The 27,782-nt window shown below is 40.9% G+C and overlaps 1 protein-coding gene across 1 annotated transcript; it reads right to left on the bottom strand.

Moving 5' to 3' along the window:
* Positions 1-4,702: 4,702 nt before the first annotated feature.
* LOC140202002 (chitin synthase chs-2-like) lies at positions 4,703-27,716 on the bottom strand. The gene is made up of 11 exons (XM_072266871.1): positions 27,712-27,716; positions 26,059-26,239; positions 23,790-23,894; positions 23,564-23,705; positions 14,588-14,788; positions 12,474-12,758; positions 10,512-10,691; positions 9,373-9,718; positions 8,497-8,549; positions 6,880-6,935; positions 4,703-4,822 (listed from the first exon to the last, which is right to left on the bottom strand). Exons 1-11 carry the CDS (start codon positions 27,714-27,716, stop codon positions 4,703-4,705), a joined length of 1,674 nt encoding a protein of 557 aa, XP_072122972.1.
* Positions 27,717-27,782: the final 66 nt, after the last annotated feature.

The raw sequence follows: 27,782 nt of genomic DNA, 5'->3' as shown, positions 1-27,782 counted from the left end.
CTATTTTTAAGCTTCTGCAACATGTTAAATTCCAACACTCTGGAACTCTGCACTAGTAGGATGTTACAGTGTTATGGCTTTGCTTAGAGCCAACTGCAGAATGAATTCTTAAAGACTGGAGAGCTTAACTGGAGCTTACATTTAAATGGTTAACACAGACAAATAAATCAAAGTGCATCATCACAAAGACTGTTGTACTGAGGCAGAAAAGAGATAGCCTAAAGGACCTGGAATGGATTAAGTTAGACTGGACTACACTGGGGGAGAGTGAATTGATGCATTCTAAAGGTAACTGCAATATTCTTCAATGAAGCAACTATTCCTAGATGCTTCAGAAAGCAATAAACCCAAAAGCAGAAAAAGAGAGAAGTTGTTTCTGTAGCATCCTTTAGCAATGTTGTTATTGTGATTTAGAAAGGTCTTAAAGGAGGAGAGAGGTGAGGAAATTCTAAACTTTGGAGTCCTAACAAAGATTGAAACAATCAATACTGGTGGAAGTTGCACAAGAGGGCAAAGTTTTCAAAGAAACTCTAGTCACAGAGAAATGAAGGCCATGCTATTTCAATGGAAAGAAAATGGACTTAAGTGGAAAAGAACATCAAACAGTATTGTCAGGTTTGTAAGCATTTACGTAAGCCACCCCAGTACCCTATTTCCCCTTCCTCCAAACACAATTGGAAATGACAAAAAGTTGTTGGATAGAAGTAGTGGCAAATTTATATCTTGTGTTATAATAATAATAATGATAGTTTTGAATAGTTAGCTGGTTCGATCTTGTTCCTCGGTTTTTTATATTGTTTGGAAAGACATACAGTATCTGCTTAATGAATTTTCTCAATCATCTATCTGGTGCAAGTGGGAATATAGAATAAGGAATCTCCTTATTGCAGCAGTTCATAAATACATTTCCTAAATCAAACAAGTTGAAAAATCCTTTATTTCTTCTAATCAGCAAGGTGATCACTTTGTTTGAACTGTTACTACGATGCTTAATAGAAAATAGAAATAAACAAGAAATAATCTAACTACTTGTAATGAACCTGCTCTTTGACTTGACATTTAATTTTTTAAAAATCTGTAACAAAACTAGTGTCAACGTTTCTCAGTAACACAAGAAGCTTTTCCTTTGTTTTTGTTATTGACAGACTTCCTGAGCTGTGACCGGCACTGATACAACTAAGGCAAACAGTCCAGTGAATCTGTCCACTGTAAGAGGCATGCACTATTGATGAAGCTTCCATTTATGAGTCAGTAATTATCAAAGTGTTTTTTTTTCAGTATTGTTTTGGGTATTTTAGCTGTATTTTCATTATTTCCATGAATCTCCTTTATAGCAATGCTTCACTGGATTGATGTTTTGATTGGTCTTCCAGATGATACCAAATGTTGACCTAAATTGATCTGGTTAGAAATGTAAACAGTTTCCTAAAAGTGTTCTTGTTGGGGTTCAGCAGCATTCTTTTGATTGTTGTTTCTTCACTGTGGAGAAAATATTTTAAACAATTTTTAAATTGTGCTTACGATGTTTGTTACAAAGGCACATGTGAAACAGTCCAATCTCTAAAATGTGCAAACCCACTACTACCCTAAAATATATTTGAAGTCTTTTTTTGATGCAAACAATTGTAAAGAGGATTATGAATCAGAGTAAATGTGTAAATGCCTTACCATCTTCTACAGCTTTAGTCAGAATCTCTTTGTTATATGATTGAGACGTGTTTGTTGAACTGTGTGATAGCCAATGGATGAAGGTATAGACTCTGGAATTAAATGGAAATTATTGTAATAATGGGTACAGTTTTAGATTTTTAGATAGCATTGTGCGCTGTACTTCAGAATCAGCATCAGGTTTATTATCACTAGTATGTGTCATGAAATTTGTTAACTTAGTAGCAGCAGTTCCATGCAATACATGATAATATGGAAAGAAAAATAAATAAATAAACAAGTACGTCAGTTACAGTAAATATATATATGCATATTGAATAGATTAAAGTAGTGCAAAAACAGAAATAATATATATTAAAAAAGTGAGGTAGTGTTCATGGGTTCAATGTCCATTTAGGAATCAGATGGCAGAGGGGAAGAAGCTGCTCCTGAATCACTGAGTGTGTGCCTTCAGGCTTCTGTACCTCCCACCTGATGGTAACAGTGAGAAAAGGGCATGCCCTGGGTGCTGGAGGTCTTTCATAATGGACGCTGCCTTTCCGAGGCACCGCTCCCTGAAGATTCCTTGGGTACTTTGTAGGCTAGTGCCCACGATGAAGCTACCTAAATTTACAACCCTCTGCAGTTTCTTTCGGTGCTGTGCAGTAGCACCAAACCCCCCACCACTCATCAGCAAATGTGAAACCCACAAAGCTAAACTGGAAATTAGTCACTCTCATCCCAAAGGAAAACCTAAGAAGGGGGAGAAGAAGTATTAACACTCTTATGTAAACAAATTATTTTAATTAGTTGTAGAGGTGATTATGAGTCTGAACACTGCCCAGGCATTTCCCTCACAACTGCAGCTCTTCCATCTATTGTCCTGGCTGAAATCAGTTCTCAGGGGCACGGAGTCAGCAGTAGGGAGCTAGTCATTAGACCACTGGATTTGATATGTAACGATCCCATGAGCTTCCTTCCAATCTGCTTTGCCCTTTTTCCTTCATGTATTTATTTAGCTTCTCCTTAAAATATCTGCGCAATGTGATATTGAGTCCCACATTGTCACCACTCTGGGAGATGCAGTTTCCCCAGGATTATCTACCAGGATTGTTAGTGACTTCCCTTCACAACATCTATAATTCTAGAATTGGTGGAAGGATCTTGATGCTTATCCATTGAACTCTTTCATATATTAAAGTCTATACTAGCTCCAAGCCTTCAATGGAAGTTGGTGTGCAGAGCCCAGACAAGCTGCGACATCAGAATTGGCTATGATCAGTGTACTCCCAATCTATTCTCTCCACCTCCTGTCCAATATTTTTGTAATTAGCTTTTTCCCAATTTACCACTTTGAGCTAAAGTTCAATTTCATTTTTATCCATAAAAATGGAACACGTGGAATTATGATCACTATTCCCAAAATGACCTCCCACTGAAACTCTGTTCATCTGCCTAGATTCATTTCCCACTACAAGGGCTAATGGGGCTTCTTCCATGGTTGGATTATCTGTGTACTGTGTCAAGAAATGCTGTTGGAAGTACTTAATTTATTCTGCCCCATTTTAGTCTCTGGCACCAGTGGAGTCTCTATCAAATTTGGGGAAATTGATGTCATCAATTACAAATACCTACTAGAATTACATCTTTCCATAATCTACCTACATAACTGTTCCTCCATCTCCCACTGGCTGGTGTGAGGTTGTAGTAGTTTGCAGTTTATAATCCCACCATAGTGAATGCACCTTTCCTATTCCATAATAAGATGAACACTAGCCAAATTATCTCAGAGGAAGGGCCCTACAAGGAATGCTCGTTCAGTGTTTCTGTGACTGTTGTGTCTGTGCACAATGACATATCAATTAAATAAAAGCATGGGTGTGGGAGATGGCTTTAACTGGTGTATTCACATCACAGCGAGAGAAAGAGTAAGTGAGAGAGAGAGAGAGAAATGCACATGCATAGACAACAGTGCATGTGCAGGCAACACATCAATACATAATGCTATATGGGGGAGGGGGTGTTCATTGCTCTAAAAGAAATAGATCCATACATTACAGTGACATTCTCCTTCATCAATAACAAAGTTCCTCACCTCTTTTATATCCCTCTCTGTTGCACCGGAAACATCTGAATCCTAGGACTTGAGCTGCTAGTACTAACTTTCTCTCAACCAACTCTCTGTAGTGTTTACAATATGATAATTCCATGTATTAATCCAGACTCATTTGTAAATTCATTTTCCTTATCCAAAAGCTCCTTGCATTGAAATAAATCTTTGACCCATTAGCGCACTGTGTTCATTAATTTGATTCTGCCTATCCTTCCATTTAACCTTGACCTCATCTATGCCTTCCCTTCAATCACTTATTGGCCTACTGTCCAGCTTCCAGCCTTCTGTTGCTAGTTTAAAACCTCCCTAAATAAGGGGCTTTGTAGAACAAGATTGACGTGTGCTAATTTGGAAATAGGGCTATTGTACCCCCTCCAGGTCTCATTAGGTGCATTCTTTAAGAGCACTCAACACCTCTTTTCTGTGAATAAATGAAAGGTGAGGAAGACTGCGTTACCTACCTGTGGTACAGCATTGCCAAAAACTGTATAAAGATTAGAGATGCAAAGGTGGCGAGTAAGGCAAACGTCAGTGGTTGTATTTTGAGATATTCGTTCTTCACAACAGTTCCATTGTGAGCGAGTTTTGGGCTGATGATTCCATCAGTAATTAACTGTATGAGAAATGATCCTACCAACCATAACAAATTAATCATCAAATACAGGAAGAGAGCCTGGTGAGAATGGAATGGAAAAAATAACATTAACAGGATAAATCCAAGCAACAAAGGAAATAGAATCAGACAATCTAGTACTTTAGGGCATTTGTATATTTTTGGTCGATGTACATCATTCAGAAACTTCATATACGTATGATAATGTGCATTCACGGGAAAATTAATCTTTATCACCACAGTAGGTTCAAGAGATTGCTAAATACAAAAAATACAACTTCCACCAACACCCTCCTTCTCCTCTCTGAGCAGCAAAGAGAAAAATCTGTTTAACCAACCTTATTCCTGAGACTCAGGAGTTCCTTCTTGATTGTTTTCAAATAATATTTATCTTCAGAGAGGGGCTTCAGATACGCCTGTATCAGTTCACTCCAAAATAAGGATTCATCCTAAAATTAGAAGAAAATGTATTAAAATAATCTCCGTTGGTACTGAGTCACAGAACATATTTGACATCAAAGAGTAACTGATTCACCAAAGTGTTCTTACAAGAACACCTTTTATGTTTTCCAGATTGACTCTAGTTGTGAAGATTATCAAGCGTTTTAGAAATACACACTTGTATGTGAAATTAGTTGAAAATTGAATTACAAATAAAAGAGTAAGGTTTTGAGTTAATTAGAGTCGACTTATATCCATTCCTTTGCTCACGGCAACTCATTCAGCACCACTTGCAGTCCAAGTGCTATAATCACAGATCAGTCCATTTTACCTTATGGCCATTTGGTGCAATGGGCCTAGGCTGAATCAAATTCCCCCTTCCTTTCCCTTCTAAGCTGAGCACTTTTCCCAGAAACATCAGTTGTGAATCTGGTTGGCTGCACTCTTGCCCTGTATCCACCACAGATAACAGCTTCATCTGACCTGACATTTTAATTCAAAGTCAATCCATCAGTATGATCTCGGTCCTTTAGTATAATTACCATTTAAACCCATCTCTTGTATGAGTATGAGATTTATTTACTGTAATTTTGTTCAGTCTAATGCTTGTATCCATTTCTTATTAACTCTGGAATAAAATTAACTATCTAATTTCCACTTTCTTGTATATTTGCTGTTGTCCCTTGTTTTGCTGCCAAGCGTAATCTTCACCCTGCACCAAATTTTCTTCCTGTCCCACCCATCACCAGCCTGTGCACTTTCATTGCTGAATTCATGCCCTGTTTCTGGAATGGCAGCAATACATCTCTCTATAAATAATAATATAATAACTGCAGGTTCCATGAGCACACTCACTTTTGGCAATGCATCCTGGGTGCTAGGCCAGATACCTCTGTAACAGCCTGCAAAACATTGCAAAGTAACACCCATGATAATACCTAGCTGTTGTCCTACAAAAATCAGTTGAAGAAAGATCACAGTAAATCTGAAATAAGACACGACTGCCTAGATGTTGTTGCCACTGAGCAGAATTGTCTTCATCAGATCAGGAAAGTGGAGCTATATTTGATGATGTCACAGCACCACAAACAGCAGATAAAATTCCAGCCAAAACAAGGGAATTACATGAGAGATTGTTCTTCCAATTTCCTGACCTGCCCTTGAGATCTTTCACCTTTCAATCAGACAAGTTGGGCACAAGCTGACAACCACCATGGCATTCCTAAAGGAGCTTCCTTTGGTCAGGAAAATGTAGCACCATTTCTATGACACTGACAGTTTGGTAAATTGGTTCTAGCCAAATTGTGTGCTGAGCATAAACTATCCCTTGCATGTGGCATGAAGAGGAACACCAGGCTACCAGGATGACACAGCAATAATGAAGTCCATCAAGTGCTTCATTCTTTAATTGAAATGTAAGTGAAAACAGGGTGTGTTCTGTCACAGATATGAGCTTCCTGCCTGTCAGGTTCCCTTTGTGCACTGATCCCAGCAATATTTTGTGCCCAAGTGTGAAAGGAAACACAAGTGTGAAAGTGTGAAACACAGCACAGCACATCACACAAAGCAATCTTCCGTCCTTGGACTCACTTTACACCGCACGCTGTCGGAGCAGTGCTGCCAGGATAATCAAGGACATGACTCACCCAGCAAACACACTTTTCATCCCTCTTCCCTCCGGGAGAAGGCTCAGGAGCTTGAAGACTCGTATGGCCAGATTTGGGAACAGCTTCTTTCCAACTGTGATAAGACTGCTGAACGGATCCTGACCCAGATCTGGGCCATACCCTCCAAATATCCGGACCTGCCTCTCGGTTTTTTTGCACTACCTTACTTTCCCTTTTCTATTTTCTATTCATGATTTATTTTTTAAATTTTTAATATTTACTATCGATTTGTACACCAGGGAGCATGAAGCACAGAATCAAATATTGCTGTGATGATTGTATGCTCTAGTATCAATTGTTTGGCGACAATAAAATAAAGTAGATTCTAATTCAGGCTAGAGTACAATTCACTGCTTAATAATTAATGACGGCTTAGAGTTACACATATGTAATCTTACTTCTTCCAGGGAATCTTCAGTAAAGAGTGTTGTCTTTTTCAACTCAGAGAGCCAACCTAGAAAATACAAATACATTATAAGATGTATAAAGTGTATAAGATGATGAAAGGAATTGATCGTGTGGATCATTAGAGGCTTTTTCCCAGGGCTGAAGTGGCTAGCATGCGAGGGCAGTTTAAAAGTGCTTGGAAGTAGGTACAGAGGAGATGTCAGGGTTAAGTTTTTTTACGCAGAGACTGGTGAGCGCATGGAATGGGCTGCCAGTGACGGTGGTGGGGGCAGATACGATAGGGTCTTTTAAGGGACTCCTGGACAGGAGCTCAGAAAAATAGAGGGCTATGGGTAACCCTAAGTAATTTCTAAGGTAAGGACATGTTCGGCACAGTTTTGTGGGCCGAAGGGCCTGTATTGTGCTGTAGGGTTTCTGTGTTTCTATTAGTTCAGGTAGTATCTATACACAGCTTCTAAACTGATGATGTCGTTTGCAGTCAATTCTCCCTGCTGTCAATACAGTTCAGAGTTACACCATCAGTTATACTCACACCCCACCGAATATACAGTCAGAACATAAGAAAGAAGAACAGGAGTCATCACTCAATCCCTCTGCATTTGCTCTGACATTCCATAAGATGACAACTCACCATTTACCTCAGTACCATTTTTCTGACAAACCCCATTTCCCTGCAATTCCTTAATGTATAAACATTTGCTACTGAATTATTGATGTATTTATTGTGGACATTATTATTGATATGTAAATCATGCAGCAACTTTTGACAGAAAGTAACTCCTTAGGGATTAGGAATCACTTTTTTGAGAAATTTGTACTCTGCTTGTATCTTTATAAAAAGGCAACTTACCATTTCTCAGGAGTTTCATGATATTACATTTGCATTCAATTGCTGATTACTTTTCCCACAGGAAGTTAGGGATTTTATATGACACTTTATTTCTCCAGTGTTGCCCAATTTCCTTAAAGCATAGAGCCATGGCATCACAGAGTTGCACTATACAGAAATGGCTGTTCAGCACCCTACCTCCTTCCAATCTTTTTGCTTATCAACACTAATCCCATTCAACTGTATCCTACACAAAATGCTAGTAGAACACAGCAGGCCAGGCAGCATCTGTAGAAAGAGGTACAGTCGACGTTTCGGGCTGAGACCCTTCGTCAGGACTGGCAAAGTGTCCCAACAAAGGGTCTCGTCCCGAAACGTCAACTGTACATCTTCCCATAGATGCTGCCTGGCCTGCCGTGTTCTACCCACATTTTGTGTGTGTTGCTTGAATTTCCAGCATCTGCAGATTTCCTCGTGTTTGAATCTATATCCTCTATCCTTTTACACACGGTTCCTCTCTAAATATATTTTAAATGACTCAGCCAAAGCAGAGATGGTAAATTTCCTCCTTAAAACATATCCTCTCTGACCTTTTTGGGGTTTTAAAATGATCCAACTACTTAATGGACCATTTCCCCTGATGTCCTTTAAATTGGCCTAAAATGTTCCATGTGCCTGATTTCTGAACACTAAAGATGTTTCACTGCAAATGCAATTGTATTGGATGTGAGGTTTAGACTGATAAAACACTTCCAATCTCAAAGTCCTGTATACTCACAGTTTTCTACCGGTAATTCCAGCTTCTCTGTGTCTTCATCTGTTTCATTTATCCTTGGAAAATAATAGAGCAAGTTATTTCATCAGAGACCATGTCTGGTCTGAAAAATAGAAAACCTACACTCGCATTTTTAAGTATTGGAATATTATTTTAATTATTAGAAAATCCTTGTCCTTACATTTTGAAAGAGCTGTTATTTTATTCAAATCAATATGCTTTTGAAATAGAAGAGAGATGGTTGAGGTTAATGCCATATCTATTCAAGTGATGCTAGAATAATTTCAAAGACTAACAGAGTATTAAGATTATATCAAGGGGAATGCATTAAAGTTGTGCAGTTTTATAAAGATTTAATTAGAATATGTATGGGATACTGCTATCAATTCTGGGTGCAGCATTAAGGGAAGGATATATCGGGAGTGTGTTTCCTACAGAATCGAGGCTAGGGATAGAGATATATTGCATTAACTAGAATTGATTTATTTTAACAAATTAAAAATTAAGGTGATAAAAGGATTTGATAGGCTCAAGGAAAAGGATATCTTTCTTCTGGTGAGGCTGTCACCTTAGTCTTAGATGATGTCAGTGGGATCCCTGAAAAATCTGAGATAATATCACTTGAGGATTTCAGAACAACTAGTGACAGATTTTCAAAGTAAAAGAGAACTAAAGAATATTGAAGCAAGGCAGATATGTGAAGATTTTCTGGAAAGCATATTGACTGCCATATACTTGGGTTTGACACCTAGAACTTAAATGAGAGCACTAAGGCAATGGATACAAAATATCTCACTACTCCCACATTGTCTCCAAACAGTTTTGTCTCATTTTTGATATAGAAATCAATTTGCACACCATGTTACACGTGATAATTACTTTTTAAATGTTCCTTTGGTGGGATGCTGAGCTTTTTGACAACGAATTGTACATTCAAAGTGCCAGCGACCTCTTTGGTATCTCAGGTGTTGATCATTCTGCGAACTTCCATTTTGCTGCTTTGGCCTCGTCTCTCTGGTTCCCCAAGAAGTGATGTGCAAGTTTGCCAATGAATAAATTGGTTGAAGCATTGACGCCGCAGGAATGCAAAGGAGATAGATGAAGCCGTATATAGCAAGGGATGTTTCAGTTGGGTGCAACAGTGCACTGATGAAATAAAGCAGTACAAGTGAAGTAATGAAAATACCAATTGGTGACACAAGTGTTCCATCACTGATCATCATGCCTACAAAAAATGAAACAGATAATTATATCACAAATTATATTTACTAAGTCAAACACTCTGTAATTAAGGGCCAGCCTTTCATAATCTGAATGAACTTTACTCCTGCTCTAACACAGCACACGTTTACAGTACTTTGCTTCCTTGATTTCTACTATTCAAGTAAAATCACTGCCTACAAAAATTGGTAGATTTACAGCATGGCTAAGTGTTTGCAAAAATAATGCATCGCAGAGACATCCTGCAATCCTTTCTGTAGATCAGGCTTACCAAACTGGCATCCTTGGCTAATGGTAGGGGTCCATGACATAAAAAAGGTTAGGAACGTCTGCTACAGATTTACATTGACTCTTCCGGTAGTTTCGCCTTGGAGAGGGGACTACCGAGAAAGCAGCCAATTTGATGCTACAATACTGGTCTTCCTATTTTCTCTCTCCTTTTCCTGAGGCAATATTCCATTGTCAAACTTCATAACTCAAATTGCACAAGTGACCTTTTCTGATTACCTTCAACTTCACAAATGTAAATTGTGTTTAAATATGTAGTCAATTGACTATGCCATCATCAGAAAAGTATTCGCTTACTCATCCTAATGAAACAAACAGCATCTTGGAATTGAACTGAAGCTACTGACAAAAGATGAATGCTTTATAAAATTCTGCTGTAATCAATTTTTCCCTCTCTTTTCACTTCTGCCCTCCCTGTTAAGTGTTGAGTTCCTTATCCTGCTACCTGAAGAAACAAAACACGCTCATGAAAATGAAAGTAATACATAACGTGCAGAAGCAATACTTACCAAATGCAGCAAAAACTCCACCAGTCATGGCAAGGGTATAAACTACGGTAAGGAATGCAGTCACTCTGATCTGAGTATCGGGGGTTGTCATGTAGCAGAAAATTAGGTAAATTATTGGAAGGATGACTGAAATGATCAAGCAGCTGTTGTAATCCCAGCCGGTGAAGAAGGATAGTGCAACTGCAAATTTAAAAAAGAATTATTGCCAAAGAGCCCAGAGAAAATTCCTCTGCAGTACCTTCATAGAATGCCAATGGCCTCAACAAATTTGTGATGTGTGCATAAGTGTGGTTAAAAGTGGAAATCATTGAAGATGCTGTCAGTGATTCCTGTTCTTACACATCATGTATACTTTGCAGAGTATCCTTCAGAGGTTAATGGCCTGACAAAGACTTCAGATGCTTGCAAACCATTAACATTGCAAAGAAAATCTGAAAATGTTATACTTTGCTGTTTGAGGTTTTGATGAGTCTTAACCGTCTTTGAAAACCGCAATTACTGTCTAACAATCTCCCTGCTCCTAAACAATTGATTGAATAAGTCTTGAATTTTCTTTCCATAAATCAAAATATTATTTAATCTTGTTTATAAAGCTTGCTGACAATTTAGTCTATACGTTAATAAATTTAGTATTCTTCAATCTTTATTTTGCTCTCATTAAAATATTCAATTATGAATTAAAGTTGATGCATTTAATTAACCCCAGTGTACTGTCAACAACGATTATTCCTGTTGATTGATGACTTGGCCTGCTCATTGCCGGCATTGTTTTTGAGCATCCAATATCTTTAGGATCTATGGCCAACACCAATGAGCACCGAAAGAAGATGCATGAACACTAGGGGCAGCTTTATTTTATGTTAATTGTGAGTGGTGTTGTATACTACTGGCTACAGAAACTAAACTGTTTTGTCAGCCTTTGAAAACATCACGCTCCCATTCCAATTGCATGATTTCTTCCCTCACCTCCCAGGCATATTAGTGCAACTTATTGCTGCTTTGATAGATAAAATCATCTACCATTAAATTTTATCTTTGACTGTCGGTATGTTTTGACACACCTGGGTTTTCATATCACGTTTGATCCAAAACTCAGAACCTGGAATATCACGCTCTGAGAAATGTGCAGTCAGAGAGCCTGTGGGTAATATGCATGAAGCATTAAAAAGAAACTTAATCCAGGCATCCAACTCACCTTGCAATATGGCATATTAATTTGGGGACTTGAGCAGGTTTTGTGTGGTTATAATTGCTTTACGCTCATGTTAAATATCATTGAGCACAAAGTGGTTCATCGTATATAAGGTTGTATCACCTCCTATTGTAGAGCAAATGTTATATGTAAAAAGATACCACATGATCTATTAGGCCCCCTTTCTATTTCTATACTTGTAAAGGAACTGATTGTTTCTAATCTTAAGGACGAGCGGGATTCAGTAGGAACTTGAATACTGTTCCAAATGAGGATACCGGCTGAAATCTCCTGAGTTATTCCCACAGCTGCTTCTGCCATTCTAATGGAGCTCCTGAGAAAAATTGTACCTCTATTAGTTAGACTATTATTAAACTCAAACTAGAGACATGGTGCAGCTTTCTGGGGAAGATGGAGCAAATTGTGTCTTCAGTTGTTAGTGCAGAATGAAAGAGTGTGAACGAAGTTATACTCAACTCCAGCCCATTGAATTCACAGGAACCATTTAACACCATTAACCAAAAATAAATTTAAACCCTGGATCACGCGTCATTGATGAAACACTTAGGCATTTTTTCATTCCAAGGTTAGAGGTTCTGTGTTTTACCCAGCTGCCCTGACAATCCAGTGAGCTCCCACAGCACAGATCAAGACTGAGACCCAGAGCTTCCTAAAGTGATTTGCTTGTTCCTTCAGAGGTTCCGTGAAGCATGTGTTATTGCAGTGGTGTAACAGAGCAAAGCAACCTGCAATCATTAATTTCGTTTTACCTGCACTAAGAGAACAGACAGTGGCTGGCCCCAATAGATTTGCCATCAAGTACAGGATCTGGTAGAGAAGAAACGGTCTTGAAACAGAAGGGTTTTTTCTTGAAGTTTCAAATCCATTACCCAGCAGCTCAATGATATTTGCGATTTTTGATGGGTCCCAGCGTCGCCGTTGGTTGAAGAACTCCTCGAATTCCCGAGGGGTGTTGGTGTACGAGTCGGAAGCTGCGCAGTACTCGATTCGCCAGCCCTGCTGCAGTAACAGGAGGCAAAGCCACCGGTCTTCACCTGCAGAGCACATGGTGACATCACTTTATAATGATATGCAACAAGGGAACAAATGGAGAACAGTTGTGAAGGAACTGTAAACGCTTGATATTTCAGGGCCTGTACTCACTGGAGTTTAGAAGAAAGAGGGAGCATCTCATTGAAATCTATCAAATATTGAAAGCCGGGATATAGCAAACAGGGAGAGCATGTTTTCTATTGTTGGGGAGTCAAGCACCAAAGGCCACAGTCTCAGAATAGAAGGACATCCCTTTAGAAGAGAGATGAGGAAGAATTTCTTTAGCCAGAGGATGGTGAGCCATTACTACAGATGACTGCGGAAGCCAAGTCTTTGGGTATATTTGAAGTAGAGTTTAATAGCTTCTTGATTAGTAAGGGAATCAAAGATTACAGGAAGGAAGCATGAGAATGGCGTTGAGAGGGATAAAGTTCAGCCATGATGGAATGGTGGAGCAGACTTGATGGGCTGAATGGCCTAATTCTGCCCCTATCTCTTATGGTCTTATGGTTTAAATAGTAAAAAGTAGAATCAGTGAAAGCAGCTGCTCTTGAAAACTGTGTGAGGCGGTCAGCTGGGCTTCTGTTGTTTAATCCAGGTGGGAGGCCGAGGTCAGAATGGAGGAGAAATAGAGAACTGCTCCTGTGGGTGTTCTTTATGTGAAGTTGCAGAGGAACTTTATAACCGTCACAAACAGGTGGTTAACTAAGTTAACTGGTAGCTAATCATTGACAGGTTTGGAAACTGACAGAGAGACACAAGGCAGATGGATAATAATTGTCATAAAGTCATAGAAAGATACAGAACAGAAAGAGGACCTTTGATCCATCGGGTCCATGGGGACCATCACACGGCCACTGACTCTAATCCTACACTGATCCCATGTTTTATTGTCCGTACATTCTCATCACCTCTCTCCGGAATCTAATACTCTAATACTGAACACAAGTGAACTACATGTCTGTGTGTACTTGGGTGTGTGAGGATTCTAGAGCAGTTGGGGTAAACGCATATAGTCAAAAGGAGAAGGTACAAACTCCACACAGACAGCACCGAACCTGGGTCTCTGGCACTGTGTGGTAATGGCTCGACAAGCTGTGCCATCCTAAATGTGAAGGGATATTAAATGTGAGAATATTTTGAATGACTTGCATGATGAGATAAAATGTCACATTTTCAAGCTTAGCAAAATCACATTGTGGCTGGATAAGCAGAGTAGAAGTTACAAAGAGATATCAATTGATAAAGGAAATGACCAGAACTATAATAAACAGAGTTAAATGCAGAGAGAGTGAGGTCATATCCTTTGCCCCAGTAAAAAATCCAAATATTTGAGGTAAATTCAGAGAATATATCTGAAGGGGTGAAATACAAGTGAATTGAAGTCATGCTATAATTATTTTGTACTTTGCTCTACTTAAACTCCACTAGGACAACTGGGACAGTTTTGAGCACCGCATCAAGGAAGGAGTGTGCTTGGAACACAGGATATATTTGCCACAAAAGTATCTTCACAACAGAGGCAAAGTTTAGCACCAACCAGCCCAAGTGCACTTAAAGGATTTCCTTATCACTGTGAACGAAAGGCAGGAGCAGTTGCTAAGGGCACTCTGGGATAAAATGTCAGCTTCAGAGTGGAGCTGACCATTGATGTATCCCAGCTTTAGAAAAATTTTGCTGGGGGTTTGGGTCAAAGTTTATAATTATTCTTTGAGTCCCCCAGCTGTGGACTTCCAAGTCTTTGAAAGCACTCAACAGAAGACTTGCCTGCTCTGCTGAGTATTTCTGACTTCTCTCCTGCTCTCTCTGCACTCACAGTGAGCACATTTACCTTGGTCATACTGGAGGTGCTCCAATGCAGTCGTGGGCTTCATTGTATATTTTTTCAGTACGTTGTTATCCATTAGAGCCGCAGCCCTGAACAAGCTGAAGCAGCCTGGAGTGCACAGCACGCAGCCTAACACGTGTTCAGATGTCTTATGGAGCCAGTGACTAACAGCATATTCAAACTTCTGGTACCATACCATAGGACCTAGGATACATCAAAATAATTTTGTGAAGGCAGTAATCATATACAGTCTGTGTAAATTTTATTAATTTATTGCACAAGAGTTGCTCACTGTGAATACTAGATTTCACATTTGTGTGCCCTTGCAAGTTCTAGTGACAGTTTTGACATCAGCACCTGTAACTGTAACAGGGATTTCCTATTTCCTTTATTGAAAGTACTTACTGCCACTTTGTTTTTTTAATAGCTTTCTCATATTGAAAATACAGTCCTGGAGTATTCAATGGTGAAGGTGAAATTTGGTAAATCTGTCATCAGTAATAAAAGTGCAAAATCCCACAGGTAACTAACTCTGAAGTGAAAACAGGAAAAGTTGGAAATGTTAAGTAGTTCTGTGATTGCAGACCCAGTTTCAGTGGCTGAACAGGTGATATATTGACAAGATCAGCTCCTTTCCTGTTTCCTCCACCTTTTCTGATACTGGCCTGAATTTTAACCCTCCTGGGCAGGTGATTGGTGTGTGGCAGCTTAAATCCTACCCCTGGATGTGGACCTGAGGGATTCCTCTTCTACCAGCTGATTTATCCCTTCAGGCATGCAGGAACTGTGTGGATGAAAATCCATAAGAACATGAAAAGGACACTTTTATGTGTACTTTATCTACTTGGAATGTACAGTTACATTGAGAACAAACAAGATGGAGACAGGAAGTGGGCTAATCACCACTCAAGGCTTTTCCATCATTCATTTTGATAATAGCTGATCTGTATCTTAAACAATATAACTTTCCAATGGTCTGTAAGCATGAAACCATCTGCCCTCTTTGCCTCTGGAGGAGTGTTTGGATTGTGATGCTTTTGGTGAGACCGTGCGAGCTTAAAGAGAGATCAGGGCCTTTTGGAAATTTTTGGCAGGCTGCAATAATCACAAGAGGTCATCATTTGGCAAGGCTGCGTGAGTTTTAAAAAGGATGGGGCCTTTCAGAACTTTTCAGCAGACGCAATTCTAGTGATCTTTTAGGTGCTTGGCAGGGGCCAATAAAATTTAGCGAGGTACAAGTGGAGCAGCCATTGCGGGAGTGGCCATTGTGTGAGTGGGCCAGTGTGAGAGTGGTCATGCTCAGGCGAGAACAGGTGAAGTTTGATCTTAAGCCTGGGAGGCTCGAGGTATAACAGGAGCAGGCAGGATGGTAGTTCAGAGAATGGAATGCTTCCCCTATGAGATGTGGGATTTCAGGGTACCTAACAGTCTCCCTGGTGACTGCATCTGCAGGAAGTGTACACAACTTCAGTTCCTAACTGACAAGGTCAAAGAACCGGAGCTAGAGCTAGATATACTCAGGACCATCGGGAGGCCGAAAACCTCATAGATGAGACTTTTCACAAACAAGAGAAAATCTGCGGATGCTGGAAATCTGAGCAACACGCACGAAATACTGGAGGAACTCAGCAGGCCAGGCAGCATCTAGGAAACGAGTACAGTCAACGTTTTAGGCTGAAACCTTTCAGCAGGGCTGTGACTTTTACTAAGGTGGTCATGCCCAGAGTGCAGGCATCAGATAGAAGATGGGTGACTACCAGAAGATAAAAGGGGAATAAGTGGTCACTGCTGGGTCCCCTGTGGCCATTCCCCTCAGCAACAAGTATTCTACTTTGGATAGTGCTGTGAGGGTTTGAGGAATGACCTATCAGGACAACACAGCAGCAGCCAGACCAGGGGCACAGAGACGGCTCTAAGGCTCAGCAGGGAAGGGTAAAGACAGGCAGAGTGATAGTGATAGGAGATATGATAGTTAGGCGTCAGAGAGCAGATTCTGTGACTGCAAATCTGAAACCAGGCTGGTGTGCTGCTTCCTAGGTGCTAGGGTCCAGGATGTCAGAGAGCGCCAGCAGAAAATTCTCAAGGGAGGGTGTAAAGCCTGAGGTTGTGATGCACATTGATACCTACGACATAGGTAGAAAGGGGGAAGAGGTCCTGAGCAGTGAGTATTGGGAATATGGTAGAAGATCTTGTTATACAGTTAGAGATTGGCAGGTATGACATTGTGGGCATCACTGAGTCGTGGGTGAAAGAAGATCATAGTTGGGAGCTTACCATTCAAGGATGCTCCTGGTATCAAAAGAACAGGCAGATAGGCAGAGAGGGTGGGATAGCTCAGAGAGGTGACATAGGAACAGAAGAGTTAGGAAATTCTTAAGAAACTGAAAGGGTAAAAAGAGCCTGATGGAAGTTAGCTACAGGCTTCCGAACAGAAGCCAAAATGTGAGATATCAATTTCAATGGGAGATAGAAAAAACATGCAATAAGAGCAATGTTATGATAGTCATGTGGGATTTCAATATGCAGATATATTAGGAAAATCAGGTTGGTTCTGAATCACAAGAGAGGAAATTTGTAAAATGCCTAAGATATGGTTTCCTAAAGTAGCTTGTGGTCAAAACCGCTAGCAGAAAGTCAATTCTACATTGGGTTATGTGTAATGAACTAGATTTGATTGGGGAGGTTAAGTTAAAAGAATCCTTAGGAGACAGTGATCTGAATATGAAAAAATTCACACTGCAATTTGAGAGGGAGAAGATGAAGTCAAATGTATCAGTATTACAATGGAGTAAAGGGTATTACAGAGGCATGAGAGAGGAGTTGGCCAAAGTTGATTGGAAAGGGACACTAGCAGAGATGATGGCAAAACAGAAATAGCTGGAATTTCTAGGTGCAACTCGGAAGACAAAGGGTAAATACATCCCAAAGATGAAGAAGTATTCTAAGGGGAGGATGAGGAAACCATGGCTAACAAGAGAAGTGAAAGCCAACATAAAAGCAAAAAGTTAGTGGGAAGTTAGAGGATTGGGGAGCTTTTTAAATCTGACAGAAGTCAACTAAGAAAAACCGTAAGGGGATAAAAGATGAAATTTGAATGTAGCTAGCCAATAATATAAAAGAGGATATAAATGTTTTTTTTTCAAATATATAAAGAGTAAAAGAGAGGCAGGAGTGGATATTGGACCACTAGAAAATGATACTGGAGATGTAGTAATGAGGGACAAACTTATTAAGTATTTTGCATCAGTCTTCACTGTGGAAGATACTAGCAGTATGCCTGAAATTCAAGACTGTCAGAGGAAGAAGTGAGTGTAGTTGCTACTACTAGAGAGAAGGTGCTTGGGAAACAGAAAGGTCTGAAGTTAGATAAGTCACCTGAACCAGATGGATTGCACCCCAGGGTTGTGAAAGCTGAAGACATTATGGAGTTATTATAAATGATCTTTCAATAATCACTGGATTCTGGAATGGTTCTGGAGGACTGGAAAATTGCAAATGTCACTCCACTCTTTAAGAAGGGAAGGAGGCAGATGGAATGAAATTACAGGCCACTTAGCCTGACTTCAGTGGTTAGGAAGATGTGGGAGCCCATTTTTAAGGATGAGGTTTCAGGGTACTTGGAGGGACATGAAAAAGTAGGCCAAAGTCAGTATGGTTTCCTTAAGAGGAAATCTTACCTGAAAAATCTGTTGGAATTCTTTGAGAAAATAACAGGCAGGATAGACAAAGGAGAGTTAGTCGATGTTGTGTTCTTGGATTTTCAGAGGCCTTTGACAAGGTGCCGCACATTTTGCTGCTTAACAAGATAAGAGCCCTGGTATTACAGGGAAGATACCAGGGTGGGTAGAAGATTGGATGACTGGCAGGAGGCACAGAGTAGGAATAAAGGTGGCTTGTTCTGATAGTAGTGTTCTGCAGGATTCAGTATTGTGACACTTCTTTTTTTGTTATTTGTAAATGATTTGGATGACGGAATTGATGGCTTTGAGACCAAGTTTGCAGACGATACAAAGGTAGCTGGAAGGGAAGTCAGTGTTGAGGAAGCAGGGAGCCTGCAGAATGACTTGGACTTATTGGGAGAATGGGCAAATAAGAGACAAATGAAATTTAGTATAGGAAACTGTCTGGTCAAGTACGTTGGTCGAAAGAATAAAGGTACATACTATTTGCTAAGTTGCAAGCAAATTCAAAAATCAGAGGTGTAAAGTGACTTGGGCTTCCACGTGCAGGATTCTCTAAAGGTTAAATTGCAGGTTAAGTCAGTGGTAAGAAAAGCAAATGTAATATTAGTACAGTATTCATTTTGAGAGTACTGTAATATCAGAGCGAGGATGTGATGCTGAAGCTTTATAAGGTGCACTTGGAGTATTGTGAGCAGTTTTGGGCCCCTTATCTAAGAAAAGATGTGCTGGCATTGAAGAGAGGGGCCAGAGGAGGTTTTCACAAATGATTCTGGGAACGAATGGATTAACGTATGAGGAGCATTTGATGGTTCTGGGTCTGTACCCACTGGAATTTAGAAGAATGAGAGGGAATCTCATTGAAATCTGTTGAATATCGAAAGGCCTAAATAGAGTGAATGTGAAGAAGATGTTTCTTACAATGGGTGAATGTAGGACCAGAGGGCAGAGCCTCATAATGTAGGGAAGTCCATTTAGAACAGAGATGAGGAGGAATTCCTTTAGCCTGAGGGCAATGAATCTATGGAACTCATTGCCACGGACAATTGTGGGATGCCAAGTCACTGAGTATATATAAAGCAGAGGTTGATAGGTTCATTGGCTAGTCAGGGTGAAGGTGGGAAAATGGGGTTGAGAGGGACAATAAATCAGACATGATGGAATGGTGGAGCAATCTTGGTGGCTAAGTGTCCTAATTCTGTTCTTATGTTTTATGGTCTTATGGTCAGAGTCACGTGGTGTCCCCTTCTCAATAATTTATATTTTCAGACATCATCTGGGATATTTGAATTTATAGTTAGTCTTAAAGTTTCAACATAAAAATAATTTGTTAGCTGCCTCAAACAGAATCCCAATACCCATTTTTGAATATTTTTAAATAATTTCCCACTTGGGTCAATGAAGTACACTATTATTATTAAGTTGCTGTATACCAATGTATTCAAGGAGAAGTTGCAAACATTCATTTGCTAGAGTGAGAGCCTAATTGTCAAGGAGACTCATAAGCTTCTTGGCAATGATTTGGGGAAACTCTGAACAACATGCCATTTGCAAATGTTGACTTTCCAGACCTTTTCTTCATTGTTAATTAGTCAGGCTGCTGCTCACAATGTAAAAAATGTTTGCTTTTCTTTAATTCTGCCTGCTCCCATTAACTTGTGTTGAGCATGTGGCCAAGTGGTTAAGACGTTCGTCTAGTGATCTGAAGGTCGCTAGTTCGAGCCTCAGCTGTGGCAACATGTCTGTGTCCTTGAGCAAGGCACACATTGCTCTAGTGTCTGTGTGAGGAGCGGCACCCCACACAGACTTCCAATCTGCGCCTTGTAAGGCATGAAAATGCCTGACGCAGGCCTCTCATGGTCTGAGTTGACATTCCCTCCTCTCCTCTCCATTAACTCCTCCCAGCCTGCACATGCAGGCACCTCCCAGTCTCCATGCAGATAATAGGATTTACCTGCCACTCATTCCAGACTCATTACCTGCAGCCTATTTAGCCCCAGTTCTCATCCTCACTCCTTGTGCACTCATTGAACCAGCTGACCTCAAACAATTGCTCCCAGCTTTCACTCTTCCTGCCTAAAGTTTACCTTGCTGTGTTTAATTTCTGTTTTGCGGATCCTTGAGGCTTGCTGTTTGGTTGTCTATTATTGAAGTTATTGTTCACTGCCGAATCATCTCTGCTGCTGTGCTTCTGGGTGAGTCCTTCTCTACAGTTCCTGACAGGATGAGTGAAGCAATGATTAACCCAGCAGAGTATGCTTCCCTCAAGGAGGTTGCCGCTGATATGAACACATGATGCGGAAACAGCGGGAAACATTGGCCACCTGTCTGCCACTTTCATCCAGCTCTCTGTCTCAGTGCAGCAACTCCATGCCTGTGAACCTCCCCCCTCTGAGTCCCGAATTGCCATGCCTGAACACTTCGTTGGATCTCCAACCCAATGCTACAACTTCCTGTCCCAGTGTGTTTGACTCTTCGAATTTCAACTGTCTCTGTACCCTACAGGCCTGCCCATGATCACCTTCCCTATCTGTCTCTTGACTGGCCGAGCTCTGACCTGGGACATAAAACTGATATCTGCAACAAATATGAAGATTTTGCCACTCTGGTGCTCCAGGTTTTCGACGATCCGGGAAACGGAAAGGAGGCAGTGGATTTCATACTTCACCTATGCTGAGTCTTATGCTCTATGCTGGAATACACAGTGAAAATCAGGACCCTCGAGGTGGAGTGCATCTGGAATGTGGAACTGCTGCTGGCCCATTACCATCACAACCTCTCAGAGTGCTTGAAAGATAAGCTGTCTACCCAGGAGATGCTCACTGATCTCAAAAGCCCTCTGGCTCTCTGTTTTGACAGGTGCCTTATGGAACGAATTTCCTGACCATCATCAATGCTGCCAGAACCCCGGCAGCTAAAGAAAGCATCCATCATTCCCCAAGAGCACGAGCATCAGTGGAAAAACAACTTGTGCATCTACAGCGGACCAGCCCACAACCAACACATCACATAGCCACAGCATCTGGGAAAATGGTGCCTCCAGGAAGAGACGAGCGGCTTCCTGTCTGAAAACTCTCCCCAGCCTCTTGTTCCAGCACCATAGCCCATCTCACCCTCTCTGTCCTCTTCCACACTTTGCCGGGCCTACCTGCACAGGAAGCTCTGGTGCACAGAAAGGTTTCTGGATCGGACTGTGTGTGCAGTTTGGATTCCCTACTGAACCTACCTCTCACCTCCTCAACATCACAGCCATTGATAGATGTCCTTTGGGGTGTGGGACACAGCCTGTGAACATAAGCACCATGAGTCCATCTAATTCTTTCTGAGCAACTCACCCAACACTCCTCTTAACCTGGGCTACTCATGCCTCTCCATTCACATCCCTAACTTTGCCTGGTCGCCTAGTGCCCTGCTGAGTTTGGGACTGATCTGCCTGCACCCTCAGTTGACTTCACCTGTAAGTCCATAAAGAGAGAGGAAACCCTCGACCTCACCAAATTCCCATGGGAATATCAAGACTTAGCCATGGCATTCAGTAAAATAGAACCCAGCATCCTACTGCTTCACAGACTACACGAAGGCATGAACAGCTGCCTCCCAGGCACCGCACTTTCCCAAAACCATCTTTGCTCCCTCTTTCCTCCTGAGTGAGCCATGAATGACTTATCGCCCATCCTAGTTCCCGGCCAGTGCAGGATTCTTCTACGCCAAAAAGAAAGATGGGGATCTTCAAACCTGCATTGATTACTGTGGATTATGAACCATTACCCTCGATGGAAAGTCTATTTGAAACACTCCATGGGGCCAAGATCTTCACCAGACTGGATCTACGGAGCACAAACAACCTAATCCACATCTGCCAGGGGAATGAGAGGAAGCCAGCTTTCAGAACACCCACCTACAAATGCCTGGTAATGCCATTCAAACTTTCCAACAATCCAGCTGTTTTCCGAACCTTCACTAACAAGATCCTCTGAGGCATGTTACACAGGTATCCTCCAAGACCACATCTGTCATGTCTACTCAGTCTTTCAGCATCTCCTCAAAAACTAACTGTACTGCTGGTTAGAAAAGTGCCAGTTCCAACCTCAGTCCTCTATTCCCTGGCTTGTGTCCTGTCACTCCAGGCATAACCATGGACTAGAGAAAGCATAGACTGTCATTGAGTGGCCCCAACAGCACATTTTCAAGCAGCTGCAGCACCTTTTGGGGTTCTCCAACTTCTACCACTATATCATCAGAAATTACAGCCAGATCACTTTTCCTCTTGACTCTCTCACCAAGCCACCTACCTCAATGCATACAGAAAGTGCAATGGGATCAAATAACACTTGAGCAATGGCATGGAAGACCTATGATGCCAGAAATACACCTCTAGCCAAGCTTTTCCAGAACAACCACAATACTGGCATCTTGTGACAATGTGAACAATTGTCCAGATAAATCCTGTTCTCAGAAAACAGGAAAACTGAATGGAGTTAATTACCACTCTGACAGCCCATTCTCTTTCATCAGCAAAGTAAAAGGTGCCAGCTTTGGTTCAAGTTCACTCCAAAGAGCTGAATTCTGCAGCAGACCATCTTTGACATCAAAACAGCATTTGATTGAGTACATCTTCAATGGGTATTGGAAAGCAAACACTCCAGTTTACACAAAGAAAGATGGACAAGATTGTTGTATGTCAATCATCCAGTCAGAGGTCATAAATGCTGAAGTTCCTCAGGGCAGTGCCCTAAGGCAGAGATGATGATGATTGCTGGTGACTGCAAAATGTTCACTCCTGTTTGCAACAAAACTTGGACAACGTTTAGGCATGGGCTGATAATTGTAACATCTGTATTGCAAAGGTGCCAAGAAATGGCCATTTCCAGCAAGAGGGACACCAGATATTCTGTAGATGTTGGGAATCTTGAACAACACACACAAAATGCAGAAGGAACTCAGCAACTCGGGCCGCATCAATGGAGGGAAATAAACACTTGATGTTTCAGGCCAAATCCTTCATTCAGTCCTAATGAGTTCCTGCAGCATTCTGTCCTCACATGAAATATTTCACAGTCACTCTTCCTTGCTAAGTCTAAATGGTGGAACCAACTACAAATTCCCTGTGGGAATACCTTTGCCAATAGGAATGTCTAAGGTTCAAGAAGGTGGCTCACAAAGGACAGTGCCCTTCACAAGGGTAATTAGGAATGGAAATAAATTCTGGCTTTGGCAGTGAAGCCCAAAGCCCAAAAAATAATAAAAATATTCAGTTTGGGTCCCAGGCAGCTTGTAGTGACATAAATGATTCTCCTACCGAGTCCGACTGGGTGTATTCGCCCACAGGCAGCTCCGACTTTAGGGTACCTTCTGAGTCTGTCAATCAGCAGAATTACAGCAGATGGCTGGAATTCAATGTCCCCATCCAGAGTCAAAATATATGTGTTCTTTTTCTCTGTCTGTAAAGTAGACAGTTTGGTTAAATCAGAAATTTAATCTCCAGTCTACTCAACAGGTCTACCAATCATTCAATTCCTACTCACCTCCAACCTTCCCAGAATTTTAGTTCCATCCTCTGGATGTAGATGTTGGCATATAAAGTGCTTCCTATACAGTCTCCAGCCCAGCAGGTAGTACATACACATCACCTGGACAGAAAATGTACTGGTTAAAGATTTGGAAAGAGACAGATTGGAACAGGAAAATGAATCAGCTGCCACTCTGGCTATCACTAAACGAAAGGCTCATGAAGATTGCAATCGGCATGAACACAGAGATAGAGACCTTCCTCAGCAGAGGGAAGCTCCATTTTTTAATATCATCTTGTCTTCAGCCAGTACAGAGACTGTTGCCAAGCCTGATAACAGTGCCTGGTAATTCAAAGCTGTTCGCTTCAGGGTAAAGCTTTTGAAAATGTATTTACCATGGAAGAAAATGCAATAATCACCATTTCTAGGTTATTTCACAACCCCAAAAATTCAACTGACCATATCCTGATATATTGGGATGAGATTTCCACTTCAGACACCCATCCCATTCACTTCCTTGGCACACACAGTTCTGAACATCACATGGAAAATCAGGGTGTTTGAGTGACTACCATCAGGACAAGTCATTCTCAAACAAATTGTTCCACACAATGCGGTGTCAGAATGGAACCTCATTAAAATAATCCCCATACAATCCTTTGATCGTATGGCTATATCACTGCTTTCCCTTCACAATACGGAAGCACTCCTTCTCCCTGACCTTCACCCACCCATCCTCCCATTCCCAAACCCTCGACCAGCATGGATACCAACCACCACAACCACTCGTCTCCCTCATCTCCCCTCAAACCTTCACTCATCCAAGCAGATACCTTGTCTCAAACTCCCCAGTTACCTCACATGCCCATGAGAACTGCAATGAAGGCCCCAGCAGACCCATACCATGATCAGGCCTATCACCTTTCATCCTCTCCTCCCGAGACGCAGTCTCAAGCCCATGCCTACAAAAGTGCGAAGTCTTTTGCACATAAGCTCTATGTAACACTAACAGGCCATCCAAGTTTACTTTCAACCAAACCATGGATGTACGAGAGCCTTTGTGCATCGAGTTTGTAAGCTAAGGTATAATTTTTTAGAGATGGGTGCCAATGAACAATTGTCTCTTTAGACGGAACTCGAACATGTTGCCTGAAGAACCACCTCCACTGTTCCACTCTAATGGATGGATTGAGACATTACTGAGTATAACCAGTGAAAACATGGATTGAAAACACTCTGCAGAAGATTCAGTGGTCATATTTGTGGCTTGCCTTGAGTAAATCAGCAATATCAGCAATTATTTAGGGAAAAGTATGCATGTAAAAATAAATAGAACTGCTAGAGAAAAGTATCTGCAGGACAAAGACCATTGAATCCAACCATCACCTTAAAAATTCTCGGCTGTCAGGCATTGCTGTTTTTCAGATCAATACCAGTATGCGCTATGATTAGCTAACATGGAGTTAAACCCTGGAATAAATTGAGGAGCTCCTGGAACATAGCTAGATGAGCAAGGATCACATGAATGGTTTTCTGCATCAGCACTGATCTGGAATACCTCGGAAAAATAATGGTATCAGTTTGAAAATTTGAATGTTATTGAAAAAAAAAGTTGGTAATTTTTGATGAAATATACCATAGTTGATATTTTTTGATAGAATGTATCTCAGGGAATTAGTGAACAGTTGATTATCAGTTATTCTGTCCTAGATTTTCCAATATTGATGCTGAAATATTAACTTCCCAGCTTAAATGCTAGTACTTAATATGGTAGTCAATTGCATTTTTCATTGAATTTCACTAGAGAAAGCATGAGAGAAAAAAAACATTTAGGCATGTGCCTCTCTGCCAGACCCTCGGAATAATATTCATATGGGTACTCCCAAAGGGATGGACATGGCTCAGTTTTCCCCAGCATTAAACCCCTCTATTTCTTTTTGGTAATGGACACTCTGCCAGACCCAAGCTTTGGAAGCCAGGTGGAAACTCTGCAGCAGGTATCCCCACAAACTTTCTCCTCAGTGAAATTTAGCAGGGTTGGAGTCGACAGCTTGGCTGATATACTGCTGGTCACAGAGCCCATCTATTACACCACTGAGTCTAAGACCCAGTCCTTAAATAGGAAGTTAGAACATTTCAAAACTTAAATTCCAGCTTTGCTCTTTGCAAGAGAAGTAACTAAAGGGGCAATACAAAAGTTTTACAAAGTCAATGCTGAGGTCACTGGCCATTGAGTTAAATGCCTAATTGTTTCATCACAGCAAACCAAAGTTTTACATCGAACCTGTGACCATCTTTTACGGTTCTGAACAAACTCTATGTCTTTCAGATGGACATGTAGACCATTTCCACAAGGTAAGGTGTAGGAGAGTCGTCCTCCATAGGGAGTGGAGATCACTTTTGTTCCTGAAGCATCATTTTCATCTTTCTCTGAAGAGCTCCTGGAGGTGGTTGTTTGAAATATTCTAAAACAACAGAGATCTTATTAATCACAAGGAAATAGTGACCACATCCTTTACTATTTATGGAGTGATGTATCTGGGAACACAGAGGTTGTCTCAGTTTACACATAGCATTTCTCACTACTTTGGGAAATCTCCAGCTACAGTTTAAGCACAAAATGTCTGTCTTATCTACAGTGAAGGACCGATCTGACAGTAGAGCCAGGCTGCGATAAGACTTTGTCCACTGAACTGCATGCCTCACATACTTGGGCAGATATTTATGTTACCAGTGCAAGCCTATTCAATTACATAGATTTACTGAAAGATAGATATCCAGATGTACTTTGGCAGATGTTTTAATTAATGTTGAAAGCATTGTGAATGCTCTTCCCACTGGAAGCATGTGCCGACCAACCAGCTGAAGTGTTCAAAGATATCTTCAATCTCAAACTGCTGTGGTCTGAGGTTCTCACCTGCTACAAAAAGGCAGCAATTATGCCAGTACCCAAGAAGAGTACCAGTATCATAGGTTATGTCTAAAATTAATTCCTGCCTGAAGAAGGACCATGACTCCCGCAATTTGCCTACTGCTGAAATAGTTCTACAGTGGACAAAGTCTCACTGATTCTCCAGTCAGCTTTGGAGCATCAAATAACAACCAAAATTATATTAGCATGCTGGTTATCAATTATAGGATAACATTTAATACCATTATCCCCTCAGTATTAAGGACCAAATTTTTAAACTTGGGCCTTTATATTTTCCTCTGCAACTGAATCCTTGACTTTCTCATTGGGAGATCACAGTCAGTGCGTATGATATCTCCTCGCTGTCAATCAACACAAGTGCACCACAATGATGTGTTCTTAGTCTACTCGAAGTCTGTTCTACTCTCTCTATGCTAATGACTGTGTGGCTATGCATAGCTCAAATACCATCTATAAGTTTGGCAATGACACCACTGTTGTTGGTAGAATTTCAGATGTTGACAAGGAGGAGATAGATTGACTTGTTGAGTGGTATTGCAACAACAGCAACCTTGCACCAAACTTGAGCAAGACCAAGGGATTAATTGTGGATAAGGAAGAAGAAGTCGGGAGAACACACACAAGTCCTCATTGAGGGGTCAATGGTGAAAAGAGTGAGCAGATTCAAGTTGCTCCTTAATGTGAGTGGGGCAGGTAGTTACTTATGAAAGTTAAGGGGCTTTTGGAAGGAAGTCATGGGCTGTCATGGCATTTTAGAGAGCAGGAAGGATTTCTGTAAACGGGCACTGTCACTGACCCTGGACCAATGGATTAGCAGCCATTAAGTTGGCACTGGAGTTCTTCTGTCATTATTCTATGACTTAGCCTAGTCATTGAAATTCCATCATTTGGAACTGAAGAAGTTCCAGCTGCCCACATCTGAGCCAAATGAAAACAGGAACTTGGAGACCAGCAGATGTAAGGCAATATATTATTCTCCATGTGCTTTTTTTTCTCTCCACTCACCCCATTTTTTGAGCACAAGCAAGATGTTAGTCAAATGAATAATACTCCATGTTGTTGCTTCCAATGAACAA

Source organism: Mobula birostris, chromosome 8 (assembly GCF_030028105.1).
Source record: "Mobula birostris isolate sMobBir1 chromosome 8, sMobBir1.hap1, whole genome shotgun sequence".
Lineage (NCBI taxonomy): Eukaryota > Metazoa > Chordata > Chondrichthyes > Myliobatiformes > Myliobatidae > Mobula > Mobula birostris.
This window is presented reverse-complemented; position numbering and strand designations above follow the sequence as displayed.

Coding starts and splice junctions, on each gene's coding strand:
- LOC140202002 (XM_072266871.1), bottom strand. Junction 23,895..26,058: donor ACCGTAAAAGATGGTCACAG/GTTCGATGTAAA, acceptor TTTTCTGTCCAG/GTGATGTGTATGTACTACCT. Junction 4,823..6,879: donor CTGAAGATTCCCTGGAAGAA/GTAAGATTACAT, acceptor TTCTAATTTTAG/GATGAATCCTTATTTTGGAG.